This window comes from Hetaerina americana, unplaced genomic scaffold (genome assembly GCF_022747635.1).
Source record: "Hetaerina americana unplaced genomic scaffold, ioHetAmer1.1.p SCAF_11, whole genome shotgun sequence".
Classification (NCBI taxonomy): Eukaryota; Metazoa; Arthropoda; class Insecta; order Odonata; family Calopterygidae; genus Hetaerina; species Hetaerina americana.
In genome coordinates this window covers 31,411,220-31,425,700 of record NW_027286181.1, presented here as the reverse complement: position 1 = coordinate 31,425,700, position 14,481 = coordinate 31,411,220, and the positions used below count along the sequence as shown (strand labels likewise).

At 35.0% G+C, this 14,481-nt stretch overlaps 1 protein-coding gene across 1 annotated transcript; it reads left to right on the top strand.

Annotated features, from left to right (window-relative positions):
* The first annotated feature begins 1,869 nt into the window (after positions 1-1,869).
* Positions 1,870-12,106, top strand: eff (ubiquitin-conjugating enzyme E2 eff). The gene is made up of 7 exons (XM_071599555.1): positions 1,870-1,982; positions 2,153-2,298; positions 3,238-3,301; positions 3,469-3,500; positions 3,580-3,657; positions 7,940-8,045; positions 8,151-12,106. Exons 2-7 carry the CDS (start codon positions 2,275-2,277, stop codon positions 8,288-8,290), a joined length of 444 nt encoding a protein of 147 aa, XP_071455656.1. The 5' UTR covers positions 1,870-1,982; positions 2,153-2,274; the 3' UTR covers positions 8,291-12,106.
* Positions 12,107-14,481: the final 2,375 nt, after the last annotated feature.

The following is a 14,481-nucleotide window of genomic DNA, read 5'->3' as shown; positions in this document are numbered from 1 at the left end:
ACATTATATGACTAAAATACATAAATAATGTTATTAATACTCCGATTATATGAATCAATTCCAGAAAAAATGGCATTTTAGAGAAAGGATACGGCTGTCCCTTTTCTGACTGACCAGAGGAGTTTCACATGGCATGTCAAGTCATCTTAGAAATGCATAGGTTAACAAAAAAATTAATTCCCAAGGTGAAAATAGGGCATTTGGTATAGTCTTTTGTTAAATTAACCAGCTTGCATAAAAACACCCATATCCTTAATGGGTGACGTGGCCCATGCATTTTCCACATTTTTATCACACTCAGCAACATTGTTTGGGCTTCAGCTTCCAAAACGACTTTTGGTTAGTTAAATGAGCATGTTGTCCATCAGAGTAACCTAGTTGGCAATGGGAGTGGGTTGTAGAATTCAATTACACTTTGTCCTTTGTCAAACCCTAAGAATTAGTAATCGTTAAAAATGCAATTTTCCAAAAGATAAAAAAACATTTACTTATATCCAAGTCTTCTTACCGCCGACTACCTAAGCCGAGATTTAAAATATAACAAATCGGAAGATATCATGATAGAATTGCTATACTATATACCTTAATAATGTACATATCCTTTCAAATGAGGCTTTCATACTTTCTACGTTCTGAAGTGGAAGAAAATCACTTCAAATATGCAAAAAACTAAGCTTAGTTGGTTACAGATATGAATAGACAGATCTCCATTTTTCAGCTAGCTGCAACTTAATATCAGAAATTGTACTTTTACCAAAAACATACTTCCTCAACTGCATTAATGCTAGAGATATCATTACTGGTAAACCTAAAATATACGTAAAGCAAACAGGAAGACAGCTGATGCCATGATCATTGAATAAGGGCAACAGATTAAATATTAACAGATTCATCACTTAATTTATCTTCATTTGTAATGTAGCTACACAATTAAGGCAAACTACATCATTACACGGATATTTTCCAGCAAAGCGTAAATCATAAGTATTTGTAAAACCAATTCAATGAGCAACTACCCGTAACCATCTATCATGTTGTCACAATACAAATGGTGAAATCGAATTCCCACACTCTAAGTAGTATGTATAGCATCCCCTCACTTCTTACCTCAACCTGTAACACGCAAGTTCGCGGCAAAACTTCATTTAATTTAATTATATATGAGTATATACACAGGGAAAGGAACTGCCCCCCCCTACCCTGATGTGTGAATTTCACACGCCGTACAGGGCTTAGTACTGGGTGATCTCTACTATCACCAACCAAACCGACCTTCGGGTTGATTACTGTTTATGGTTTTTTTATGAGTATATATTCACAGATTAGGTGGGGGGAGAATTGCACTTAGGACGAAACTAAGGGAGATATAATATATGCGACGACATCAATGCATTTATAGTGGTGTGGGGTGTCAATTTATGCCTCCTTCGGTAAGAATAACAAATATAGTGTGTTAAGTATGTGTCCATCCAAAATCTTCCTTAAACGGTACACTACCATATAAAATAATGTAGTCCTTACTTTAGAGAGTATTCGGTTACGAGAATCTAAAATTACCGCCTTTCACGACTTCAATAACAAATGAGTATTGATACGCAATACAAATTTTCCATTGATTGGTGACGCTCATGTCGAATTGAATTTAACTTTTATGACAGATCTGGCGTGCCATTTATGACAATTTCGGTCAATCCTCAGCATAACTGAGACACATACCAATTAAGCGGTAACCCTAATTTGTCAGTCATGGGTTCACCAACCTTAATTTGCTGAACAAGTGCGTTGGTGTGCATTCTTATTTCAGTCTCTGTTTAGAATTTCACTATTGCTGTTTTTATTCTTACATTTAACAATTAGCAGAATACAAAAGTTTATGAATGACACCTAGAGTCACGCACCGTATGACGATACGACCAAATGTATCATATACCATCTTGTGGCAGAAATCTTAACTAATCGGTACACGAGGAAGAAGGGAAATTGTAAGTTGTAGAGGATTCTTCGTGAAATAGTTCTGGGGTGCATTATTAATCTGACTTCTAATTAACTGCTTAAATAGTCCAATATTATGATAATTAATTGAGAAACAAGTAGAATAGCTTATTCGATGAACAGTTATTTTAATAATTTCTCATGCCCTCCTGTAAATTAGCACAATATCACTGCGCCTTGTGACTGGAGATTCGGCCATCTTACATTACCTAATCAGTAGACTTTTGGAAGCAGTTTCGTTGTCTGTGGCAGACCTGCAAATTCAATTACACAGCTGTTGAGATGGCGTTAAAGAGAATAAATAAGGTATGTATTAGTTCTTTGTTTGCGGTGGAGATTTTGGCACAATTGCCGAAATATCCCCTTTGGAGTACTTGTTTCAACGCCCTTAACGATTTTACATTTGCTCTTATGTCTGCAATGCTTATTACCTACGTCAGTGTAACGGTTCAAGTACGGATCGTTTTGGTGCATTGTAAGTCGTGAAGATTTACGAGCTACTGCTACGGTTTACTGTGGGTGAAGATATCGTGAATAATTGTGCCTAAAGAAAGCAAGTTGTGTTGTATGCCGGAAGTGTGTTAAACCATGAACAATTGATTGTATTAATTAGTGATTCGTATGTTCATGGTGTATGAGTATTCAGTACAGTCCATCTAATTAGTGAGTAGCACCATCATCTTACAAGTATTTCGTTGTTGTTGCTTGGTATGTTGAATCATAACGCGGATGCGTGGTTTTTATCAATACTACATTGTGCCATTAGTAATCACCTGACTGAGTGACGGTGATTTTGAAGTTCATCCCATACCGTGGTTCGATCTTTCTCGGTTATGTTTGTTCATTTTACCATAAATTGCCGACTTGGATTAAATGGATCGCATTCCAATGTGCTATCTGGGCATTATTATATTTATTAGGTATTTGCAGAATCCGTTATTTATTTGAGTATTGGGATGACTCATTCCCTTTTAATATTTTATTTATTATGGGTATGTTAAATCATCATGCTCCATTATCCAAATATTGACTGGTTTAGGTTTAGGGACGTTGGCTGACGTACAGCATTTCCATGAAGGTGTAAGTTATAAGTTTTAAATGTGACTGATAATCACCGTTGCTATTCAGGTTGATGATTCAGATTTTTTAAGGAGTCTGCCGAAACAATAATATAACGTGAAGTCATTTGATGTTGTAATATGTGAACTCTGGGTTTGCTCTTGATTTTGCCATACAATTTTACAGGAACTCCAGGACCTGGGCAGGGATCCTCCTGCTCAATGTTCCGCAGGTCCAGTCGGCGATGATCGTAAGTATAAAGAAAACTTTTCTTATATACTTTTCATAAGTATAAAGAAAGCATTTTTTTCTCGGTAAACCTCTTCGTTCGCACGTTATGAGTCAGCATTCATATTTCACTTTAATCGATGTTCATATGTAATTGTTCCACGAGTACAACTTTTCCTTCTGTTTTAGTGTTTCACTGGCAGGCCACAATCATGGGACCTGTAAGTATAATACTCTCTGCCCTCGTATTCCATTGAGGCATGATTACCAAAGGTTAAATGTATTTTCTTTAATTCACAGCCAGACAGTCCATACCAGGGAGGTGTTTTTTTCTTAACCATTCACTTTCCAACGGATTATCCATTTAAACCACCAAAGGTAAGTGATTATCTTCAGTTAGTTTAGTTTTGGGTGATCCGTCCCAATTAAGGGGAAATAAATATAACATCCTCAGCCTTATAAAAATATTAAGTTATGTTTTAAAAGAAGGTTGGGAAACATTTGTAGGATGGTCATTTAAAATAAGGAAATTACATGACATGTATGCTTATTTTGCTGAATGTCTCGTAAGGAATTCCGATTTTCGTCAACGACCGTAGAAGATGTGTCAGAAATTGGGTTAACTCCCCAACTTCTGAAGAAAGATTAATAATTGCATTTTTTGGTCTTTTAAATATGTATTTTATAGCGTAAGTATGAAGTGTATTCATAATCAGTTCAGCAGTTTATGCTATATCATTTTATATTTTGTGCTAGTTTTCAGAAATGTTACTCACAGAAAAGATTCTTGAAAGTATGTAGATGCTGTTAGTAGGAGTAACTTTGCTCTTGTGATAAAGTTTGAACCGTCAGTAAAGTCAACAACCATTACAGATGAAGATTGGGCATTGACTTGACTGATAATAAAGCGCAAAAGAGAATTGTCAAGCGATTGGATTCCATGTGGTGCATATAATTCAGAAAATTAATATACAATATGAAGTAATGTGACAAATTGAAATTTGTAATCATTCTTGTATGATTATGCAGTAAGGTAGAACAAAAATATCATGTGGTATTAGGCCGTGAAGCTATTACATGTTTGAAATATGCCCCAACTTATGGTAAATTTCATTGGAGGTGTATGGTACATGCTTGACTTGTAGCTATGACCATGCAAAACAGGAATCATAGGACCGTATTTTAGGAATGATAGGAGTAATGAATTGGACAGATGCAATATAAGGGAAAGTAGTGATATTCAGTCACCTTTCCAAAAATTAGTGTAAAATTGAGCTGACTTCTAAGTTACTCACAAGGGGAGGTGTAGTGAATAACAATAAATGTTTAATGATTAATGTAGTTGTGCTGAAAGGAATTTGGGATCAGGTTGTTTGTTTAGGACTGGAGTCGTCGGATGCTTAACGTGTTTGGCCTCTCATTTAGTATGGGTGATGTGTAAACTGGTGTTTCGGTGCAATTCACTAAAGAAGCCTTGAATTGGTGAAATTCCTTTTTAGGTGTGGTTAGATAATAAACCAAGTAAACTTTCATGGTTTTAATTACTTTGATTTTGTTCCAACTGTTAATATCATCAGGTGTTATAGTTTTTCAATTTTTTCTGAAGGCTCAGTGCTCCGATGCAAGTAAGTTTAGGTTTTTAGGGCTCTAACGCATACATTGGTTCTGTGCAGTGTACCAATGTGGAAGTACCCAAAAAAGCAATAACTTTCCTGGCATTTGAATTCCTGGGATATTTGATACAAGCCATATGCAGGTGCTGGACAACCCATTGCGCACACAAGTTACCCAGTATGTCTGGGAGAAAACATGCCAATAAATTTAGGGCTTTGTTCTTTAAAAAAAATAGGACATCAGCTACTCTACCCAAAGCTGTATTAAAGCCCATCTTGTGGCTATAAATTGTGGGCCATGGCCACTGAGGTGCATGGAGCAAGGGCACAACAGGATTTTGGCATATTCCCCAAAAAATATTTGAAGTAGAGGAAATTTTCCAATTCTTAATGTGCTTCTGTTCATCTACTGGAGGACTAATTGTCTACACTGAGATTCTGCCTATCAGTGTGGGTTGGGTATGGATACTGAAACAATAGTGAGTGGTAGAAACTTTCTGTTGGGTAGGAAATAATAGGATTGTACTATTAGTCTGCTGTTAATTTAATTCTGATACAACATTGTTATACTGTCATCCAATTACATTTTTGTTTTTCCCCTTAGGCTATTTTATTTGATTTGACGTACTTGATTATGTGAGCCAAATTTTATGAATGTAGAAGTGTTTGATAAGTGTCTTCATTTGCATGTCCCTGTTGTTGGGTATAGTGAGGAACTTAATTCCATCCCATTAAAACATATTTTTTCCAAATTTACTGGCACTAGTGTAGTAATTTTTAAAGGTATATTGCCCTATATGAGTATGCAGCTTATTTAACTACGTTGTTTGAGATCCTTTGTTTGATTGAAGGCTTAAAAAGAAAGTATGCTTTCGCAATGACTTAAATCTAACATCTTCATTTCACTAAGAGTTGTAGTTTAGTGTAAACTGCACAGGGACAGGCAGAGTTGTAGTATGAATATTGCTTTAATGGAAAGGGAATTATTCATTAATTTTTAGGATGTTTATAATTATGTGGAAATTAATAATCAATATCATTATGTCTTTGTTTAGTATACAGAGCCCAGGATTGTTTTTTAAGTTCTCTCATGCTTTGATGAATGTGATTTACTTACCATTGCCTTATTTATCAGATTTGAGAGGTGACAGTGGTGAATGTTTGGTTGACAGATATTATAGCTTAGGTAATTGTGTGCTAGCATTAGTTCTGAAGCTGCTAGCACATTAAATACATGATCATTATCAAGTGAAGTTTATCAAACTTACAGTCAAATTCATTCACAATACTTACAACAAGATATTCTGTCCCCCTGGAGGTAAAAGTTTTTATTGCCATTGCAGTTCATTAAGGCGAGGAATTTGTGGAACTAGATACCAACTGTTCGACATGTGTTAAACCTTTAAGGCTACATACATTGATCGAATTCGGCAAGCAATCATACCCTTATAATGTGTTCAGTGCCATTTCTTAAGAAGTTGTCTGAGCTGTGTCTGCTCTTGTTTTTGCAACTTTAAAATGAAGACTATTTGCATGGTGAACCGAAAATCTTGTATTTATTACGTTTTTGTAAGCATTAATGTCCCACTTACATAATTATTTAAATGCTCGGTCTTAGGTGTTTGGTTTTTTATTGGTGCTCTAAAGGAAACCTTGTGCTTGTTGGTCAGATATCTTAATTATTATAAAAATGGGCTCTTTGAACTCTATATCTATTTCATTTATTCAGGGTCATGTGTGAAAGACATAACTAATTGGTTATCCTATTTACACGTATGAAAGGTTCAATAGGTCTAAGATTGATCTGAAAATGTTTCTAGGGTTTATATTTGATGACTTTTGTATCTTTTTTCTTTGAATTTTGTTAACAATATTTCCTAGAATTGAGACAAAATGTAAAAAATAAAAAGGGATTTAGTTAAGAGAAAATTTTTAGTGCAAGATCCAAAAGCTGTAATTGTTAAACTAGTTAAGAGAAAATATCTTAGTTTTAAGATTTGACAGGTTAGCTATCAATTCTTGAGAGCCATGAAGTAATCAAGATCAGGGTTCACCTTGAAAAAATTGGGAAACCTTGAAATGGCTAGAGGAGCGTGGAATTATCAAAGGTATATTTTTGCCGCCAAAATAATGGGTTGTAGAAGGAATGATGTTCACCACTTTTTCCCCCTATGAAGAGCCTCGATATTTTTGCGCTCTATCCCATTTGTCTAAATGAGTCTCTGATTTTGAAGGATAAATTAGAAAGCTTTTTGGCTACTTTTGCACCCAACAAATAGTGCAATATGTTTGCTTCCAGAACATAATTGTAGAGTACCTCTAGAGTAACTGCACTTAAGTGCTAATCATAGTGCGAATTGGGATTAATTTTCATGACTCACATTTTAAACTAGCATTTTACTGAAGTAATAATTAGTTAATACCAGGTGTTTGTATTTAGAACCAGAAAACAAGGTACTAGTTTCGGACCAAGGATATTCAGTACTGGTATGGTTAAACAATCTGTAATGTTTTAAATGTTTAAAGAATTTACTATGTACTAGAGAATTTTAGGAAATTCTTGGTATCATATGGAAGTCCTGATGCCAACCCCAAATCACAACAAACTCATAGAAACAAATTTTTTATCTTGGATAATTTAAAAGCAATGAATCATTGTCAAACTGTGGCCACTGTATGCAGTCGTATTTGTTCCTGGTGGTCAGGTGAATCCAGATAAACAATAGATTATGCATAAAATGCTATGTTTATTAGCATTTGTGGCAGCAAGCAAGATATCAGTGTAACCTTCCCGAAGTTTACGCTGATATCTTGCCATAAGTACTGCTGATTTTTTTGAGAATGTGTAACCTCCATACCTATTCTTTCAGTATTTGCCCTGTCACCACATAGAAATAATTCATTTTTATATTTTAAGAATATTTCTACTCTTAGTCAGCTTGAGAGCTTTACTTTTTTTTGTTAGGAGTAATGCTATGTTAACATACTATCATTTTGAGCTCTTAAGTCAGGTCTGTGCTCATTTCACTCTTGTCATTTGTTTTCAGGTTGCATTCACAACAAGAATTTATCATCCTAACATAAATAGTAATGGCAGCATTTGTTTGGATATTTTGAGATCACAGTGGTCACCTGCTCTTACAATATCAAAAGGTAATTTGATAGAAAAGCAAAAATGATTGGTTGATTTGGAAAAACTCCACAAGTGTTTATCACTGATATCCTGATTTTTATTATTGAATTTTTTATTCATTTCAGTATTGCTGTCTATATGTTCACTACTTTGTGATCCAAATCCTGATGATCCCTTAGTGCCAGAAATAGCGAGGATATATAAGACTGATAGAGAAAAATATAATGAATTGGCAAGAGAATGGACGCGCAAGTATGCCATGTGATGGCAATAATGTGATGCTGAATCTGCTGTCTGTAACATTTTCTAAAGGAACAACCTGACACTGGTGTTCTCTTTATCTGGCAATGCCATTATTTGTTTCTTCCCCTGGTTCCCATTTTGTTTTTTTATTAAAAAGCATATCTTGTTCCAAAAAATATAATCCCAACCCTTATCCAATCATTATCTCCATTTCATCCTTCCCACTACTCGCACATACAATTGGGTGGTTTAGGGAATTAATGGATTGCGATACTTTGGAGTAAAATTTTAACAGCGTAAAGAGCTCTCCAGTGATGACCACGAGCAATGAGGACTCCTGATATGCCAGATTTGTGCAAAGATTTCCATAACAGAATTACCTAGTGATTTTGGCATGATTGCGATTTTAACATTGAATTTGAGTTTTGTAAAGTATTCCCAGTTTCCTCCTATTCTTTCGAGCGAAAGGACCCACCTTCAAATTGTAAATTTAATTTTTTGGATTGATCAAGTGTAAAAAGTGTGAAACTTGAATTTGTTTTTTTTTCTTATTTTTGTTGTCTTTCATTTAAATGAAACTCATGTATTCGTACCTTATGTTATACTGGTGAATAAAAAGTGAATAATTGACGGTGAGTTATTTCGTGGAGGGAATAAAGGGAGGAAATATTAGAGTAATTTTTAATAAATTGATGTCCGTCAGGGAGAATTTGGAGGAGTTTGGTAAATGGTTTATCAAAGACTAATTGCTTACAATAGTGAAATTGGTTATTCCCAACTTAGTACTGTGTGCTTACCTCTGCACCTGTAAGGTGGTTTTGAGTTGTGGGTTTGGGGTGTGAGGCAAGACTGCATATAATTCCTTCTTAAAAATTAAAGGACTTGTGGATGTGTGAAAACTGTGGCAGTGGAGTCATGTTTATGATGGGACAGTTACAAGAGTTATTTGCATCAGTTGGAGATGTCAGCAGAGCATTTGTGGTTTGGTGGTGATAATAATTAAAGCTTACTGGGCTGTATTAATAACAATTTTCCAACATTTTCACTGTGGCCATTGGAGTACTCCCAAGAAATTTACCATGTCTCTCATGTAATCCAGTTGAAAACCTTGTAAGAGTGCTTGACAGCCCGCCCAGCCTACCTTGATTATAGGGAAGGGATGGCAGTGAAAAAACAAGCTAGTGGTTTTGGGAGTCGTGTTTAAGCAGTTTAACTGCTAGGGAAAAATGCCTTCCCCATTTACTTTATGCCCTTAGTCTAATATCTGCAAAAAGCATTTCACTTATGTAAAAATTTCCGGGTTTTTTATCAAATGCAACGTTGTTAGAGCATTAGAAGATTGTTTGGCACATGGAATTATCCATAGTTAAGGAACAAAGAGTGCAGCGCTTGGTGGCATTGTTTCATAATTATTATTATTTAAATGTTATGCAGATGTAAATTAAGGGATTTGTGTATGTATGTTAATATAAGAGTCATGATCACATGGCAAAGGTCAATTTTCATTTGACCTTGATAGGTATTGTAAAGTTGAAAGTATAGGCTCAAGCAGATAGTAATTTCTGCATATCATTTTGGAAAGTGTCTCTCATGTCATTTCCCCATTTACTTAGTGCTAATTTGTATGTAATTATTTTGAATTTGACCTCTTTAAATATTCAGATGGCAATCATTGGAGAACCTTTGTCAGGACTCCTTTACATCTTCACTTCAGGAAATTCATGAAGGGGTTTTAAATTGAGCAGTATCAAGGGGATTGGATTGTATCCTAACCGAAATGTGAAAACGAAAACCAAACTTAAGAAATAAAAGAAAAGATTTAATGTGAGAGATTTATTACTCCTGCACGTATCCTATTATGAAGTATAACTTTATTGACTGGCGGTGAGCACCGGTTTACGACTAAGTATGGTTGGCGGAGTGAAGAAGCATAAACTATTTTGGTCACGACTGCCGGTTCGGGATAACCGGCGGGACTAGTTAGGACAATATCATGCTGAATGCGAGCCGATGATGCATCAAAGAGAGAACCTGATCCTATTACTCAGTTCAGTTTTGCAAATTTCAAAATCCCTCGTGATAATTAACGAACTTGAAAGCGTGTAGGAGGCTTTGTGAGGGAGGGACGAAGTTTGAGCGTTGCGTGACCTCATCTAATATAAGAGGCGACGAGCCTACCCAGGATTCCCCACTTTGTTCCTGCCGAATTTGGCTCAGGTTGCTTCGCCTGCTAAATCGTCATAGGCTGCAGGAATTTTGGGAAGTTTCTTTTTTTGTAGAAAAAATAAATTTTGCTGTGTGATGATGCCGCTATTTTGCACGTCATTTGTTTTTGTAAATTCTTTGGGTTGATATCTATCGCCTGTTATCTCGACGTTTCCTGCCTGGATATGAGCTGGGAATTGCTTTAATTCCTAACCGTGACATCTTGGTCCGATTATCTTGTATTTATTCTAGCATTGTATCGCCAACTCCGGGATGTGACTTTTTACCGTTACTTTTTCACCTGCGGAGTTTGACTTCATTAAGGTATCATTCATAAAGTCAACATCACCAATGGGTGCTAAATGTAACGGTTGAAAATTATATAGTTACTGCAATGGTCCATTTCCACTACGTTCTAGATGATACTTGCATATCGTTGGCAATTTTTGATTTCGGATATGCTGCGGCGAGGGTTAGGGTTGCTTCTCTCCTCATTTCTTATTCAGCAATGACTGGCTTGGATGCCTTGACCTAATTTTGGAAAGGCCAGACTAGGGAACTGAAATAGTTCTCCGGTTCTAACAGCCATTTTTACGGTGGACGTCTGTTTCTTTAAGTTGTTACGTAGACAGCGCGATATCTTGAGGGTTTGCCCATAACTTGAGGCCGTTACATGTGTAATATCCTTGGAGCTCCAAGGTATTGCCTATAAGTATTCTGATTGTTTCGTTTACGCGACGTATTCTTGAGTTTTGAAGATAGGTTTTGTTTTAAAAGCTCCCACGCTTTGAGAAAATATAGACCTCTTTAACTGGTACCCAGTTATTTTTGTATACTAGGTTCATTATTCTTTAATAATGTATTCCCTCCACGGCTGTACGATTCTGAACGAGAGTGAATTCGAATGGCAGAGAATCTGTGTGACTTATTTTTTTAAATTTTTTGTTTAATGTAGGGCATCTTACAATTTACAATTGAATTTCGTAAACTTTAAAAGGTAATTTAGTATAAACTGCCTATGGGTTCGTGAAATTTTTTTATGGTCAGGGGTGCTAGTATTCTTTAATATATTTATTATTAAGTATTATTTAATATTCTTGAGTATATTTTAATGAATTTTTCTACCGTTGTTCAAACATTGACAACGATTAGTAATTATTTACTCTGCAACATCAGATTTAATCGCTTACATGTAGGGTACTTGATAAGTCATTTTCAGCGTGGAAATAGATTTTTCCCAATTGCTGAGCCATATTTTAGTTGCCTTTTTGTAGTTATCTGTATAACTGTTAGCTTGTAAATCATACTCTTCGATCTTTTTATTGTAATCCTGAAAGAAATGTTGGATTACATACTGAATTAATGTCTTCTGTACTAGAATTCCACAAGAGCTATTTACTAACCTTAAAATGGGTTATCTTTAATTCTTCTATATTTATATTTGCAACATCAGAGGTTACTTTTCTGTTTGGGTATTCATCAGATGTGTCATGTCCTAATTTGATTCCATCCACAATTTCTGGTGCATTGGAGTAAATTTCTGTTGATTCTGTTCGCATTGAAAATGACTTTTTATAATTTTCACGTACCTTTGACCATACATGAAAATAAAGCAAATTATTTTTTCTCTTAAGTCATTTCATGGCCAAATTTATTTGCATTACTAGAGGTAAATTTAACTGGCAATGTACAAAATGAACTCTGAGCAATCACTGGTATTGAAAATCTATAAAAGAAAAACGTTAACTCGGGAAACTGGCGGTAGTTTCTTTTTTGTTAAATTACATTTGGACTTGTCAAGTGTTGCCTCCCATTCCTTTTACATTCTTCTGCAAGATAATGCCAACATATTGAGTCACAGAGTTGATCATTGCTGACCACCTAGGCTTAATAATGTTATCTGTGATTTAATTTATTAGTACTATAGTATTTACCTGTAAGGAACTTAGTAAAATGGAATTTAACTTGTTGATGAAGTTGTAATATTAGCTGTTAAAAATTAATCATTTTTAATCACATGGTGGTGACACTTATGATACTAGGTGTCTTTCACGTGAAATAATGTCTATGAGAATGTTGCATGTACTAGTAAATGTGCATACCAGTATTTGTCTGATTTGTATGAATTTAGAAATTTTTTGTTGCAAAAATTGTGATACATGCATAATGTGCATGGCTGTTACTGCAACAATATTTCTGTTGAAGATCAGTTGTAACATTTGACTTCATGTTGTGTTGCTTGAGTTTACAAAACTTAAGACATATATATTCCTATCTTTCAGAATGACTTTGCCTCCATGCTTAGTTTGAAGTGAAAAAATTTTCTATGAATTGCAAGTTATTGTAATGACATTAATAGTTAAATGTATACGTATGGAATTCAATTGGTCGTGGTTTATGCTAGGGTTGTGGAGTAGGCAGTTTTATTTCTTGGGTTGAAGTTGAAATCCTCTGACTCAAAATATTTTTTGTTACTAAAATTTTTATTTGCTCAATGGTTGCCAGAATACACAATAGAAAATAGTAGCAATATCACTCATTTCTATCCACAATTGATGAAATTTTCGGATGAAATATTTGTGTAATACTTAAAAATGAGGTATTAAATACTGGAGCTGAAATTTAAAAAATATTTTTGTCTCCACAATTCTGGTGGCCAAGAGTTTCTGCTGATCCAGAGAGTCTGCTCAGGATCATAAAATAAAGATCAGCTACCATTTAAAGTTGAGGTAATTCGTTTTTATCATGCTACCAACTATTGAAGTTTTGTAAAATATAGCACATACACTATTGTTACTGTTTAAATATCGTGCATTTTTGTGTACATCTTGATTGGGTCTAGTGAGGTTAGGGTCAGACGTATGAATTTGCAGCTATATCAAAACAACACCCATGTAGTACTTTGCGAGTAGTATCTACTGTATTGGTTGATTTTTTGATGAATTTCTGAGATGTGTTATATTACTTAATGAATTTTATAAGAATCCATGATGCCCTTGTCTGACCCTCCTTACTTGAGGGGTGTTCCAATGGTGCCAATTCCTGTGGTGCTGAGAGGTGTGGTGTCCCATTCTGCATACTTATTTTAACTCTGGATTGCCATTTGAGGAATATAGGTACATACGTGTGTGATGGTGTTGTTTATTTAGGACATTATGGCTCTAATGTGAATTTAATTATTAAAATAATAATTATTAAATATAATAATTACATACATTAAAAACTTGCTCACTTCCCTGAGGTAATTTCTGAGTTCAGATGCATATATTTATGCATGCATGCATTTTAATACCCCTCACTTTAAAAATTTTTATCAAATGAAGATGAGCATATTTTTAGATGATGACTTTAGTTTCCACATTTTTCCTCATTCAAACGAATAGTTTTCCAGAGTTTGACACTCTGCAGCTGACCCTTAAAGCCAGGTTTGATGATCTCCGTGGGGAAGACTTCTTCAGTTTTCAGTAATTACACTGAGTTGTGCGTACATGATATTATATGATAATAACCCTACCATAGACAAATATTATGTGATCAGCAATATCCTGCATGCATTTCAGGATTAGGTGGGTAACCTTATTTTCTTGACGGGGTGGCAAGCCATCCATGAAACCTGAGAAAAAAACTGGCAGTGGGGAAAACTTTGACAAAACCCTCGAATTGAGCATTAAAACTTGGATTTTTGGAGATTTAATGTAATTAATCTGGGAAAAGATGGGTAGTGGATAGTTGAAGTAAAAATGACTTTCATTTGGCATGAAATTTGAATTTCATGTAAATGATAAGTGGAAATTGTTTTAACTGATTGCTTTCAGTGTGTTGTTTCCTGCAGGGGGCTAAATAAAATTATACCTAATCTGTATGAGTATGCATATAAGATGCATTTTTTTGTTAATTAGACTGGACAAGTGTCACTACAAAACAACTGTCAACCTACTCCTGCCCTGCCAATGAGTAGTAATCATTTGGTTCTTACTTCTTGGAGTGAAAATATCATGCTGGATAAAT

Bases quoted from the DNA above. Each gene is read 5' to 3' on its own strand.
- eff (XM_071599555.1), top strand. From the start codon at position 2,275: ATGGCGTTAAAGAGAATAAATAAG. The intron at 3,658-7,939 runs GTAAGTGATTAT...ATTTGTTTTCAG, and splicing joins ATCCATTTAAACCACCAAAG to GTTGCATTCACAACAAGAAT. The intron at 8,046-8,150 runs GTAATTTGATAG...TATTCATTTCAG, and splicing joins TGCTCTTACAATATCAAAAG to TATTGCTGTCTATATGTTCA.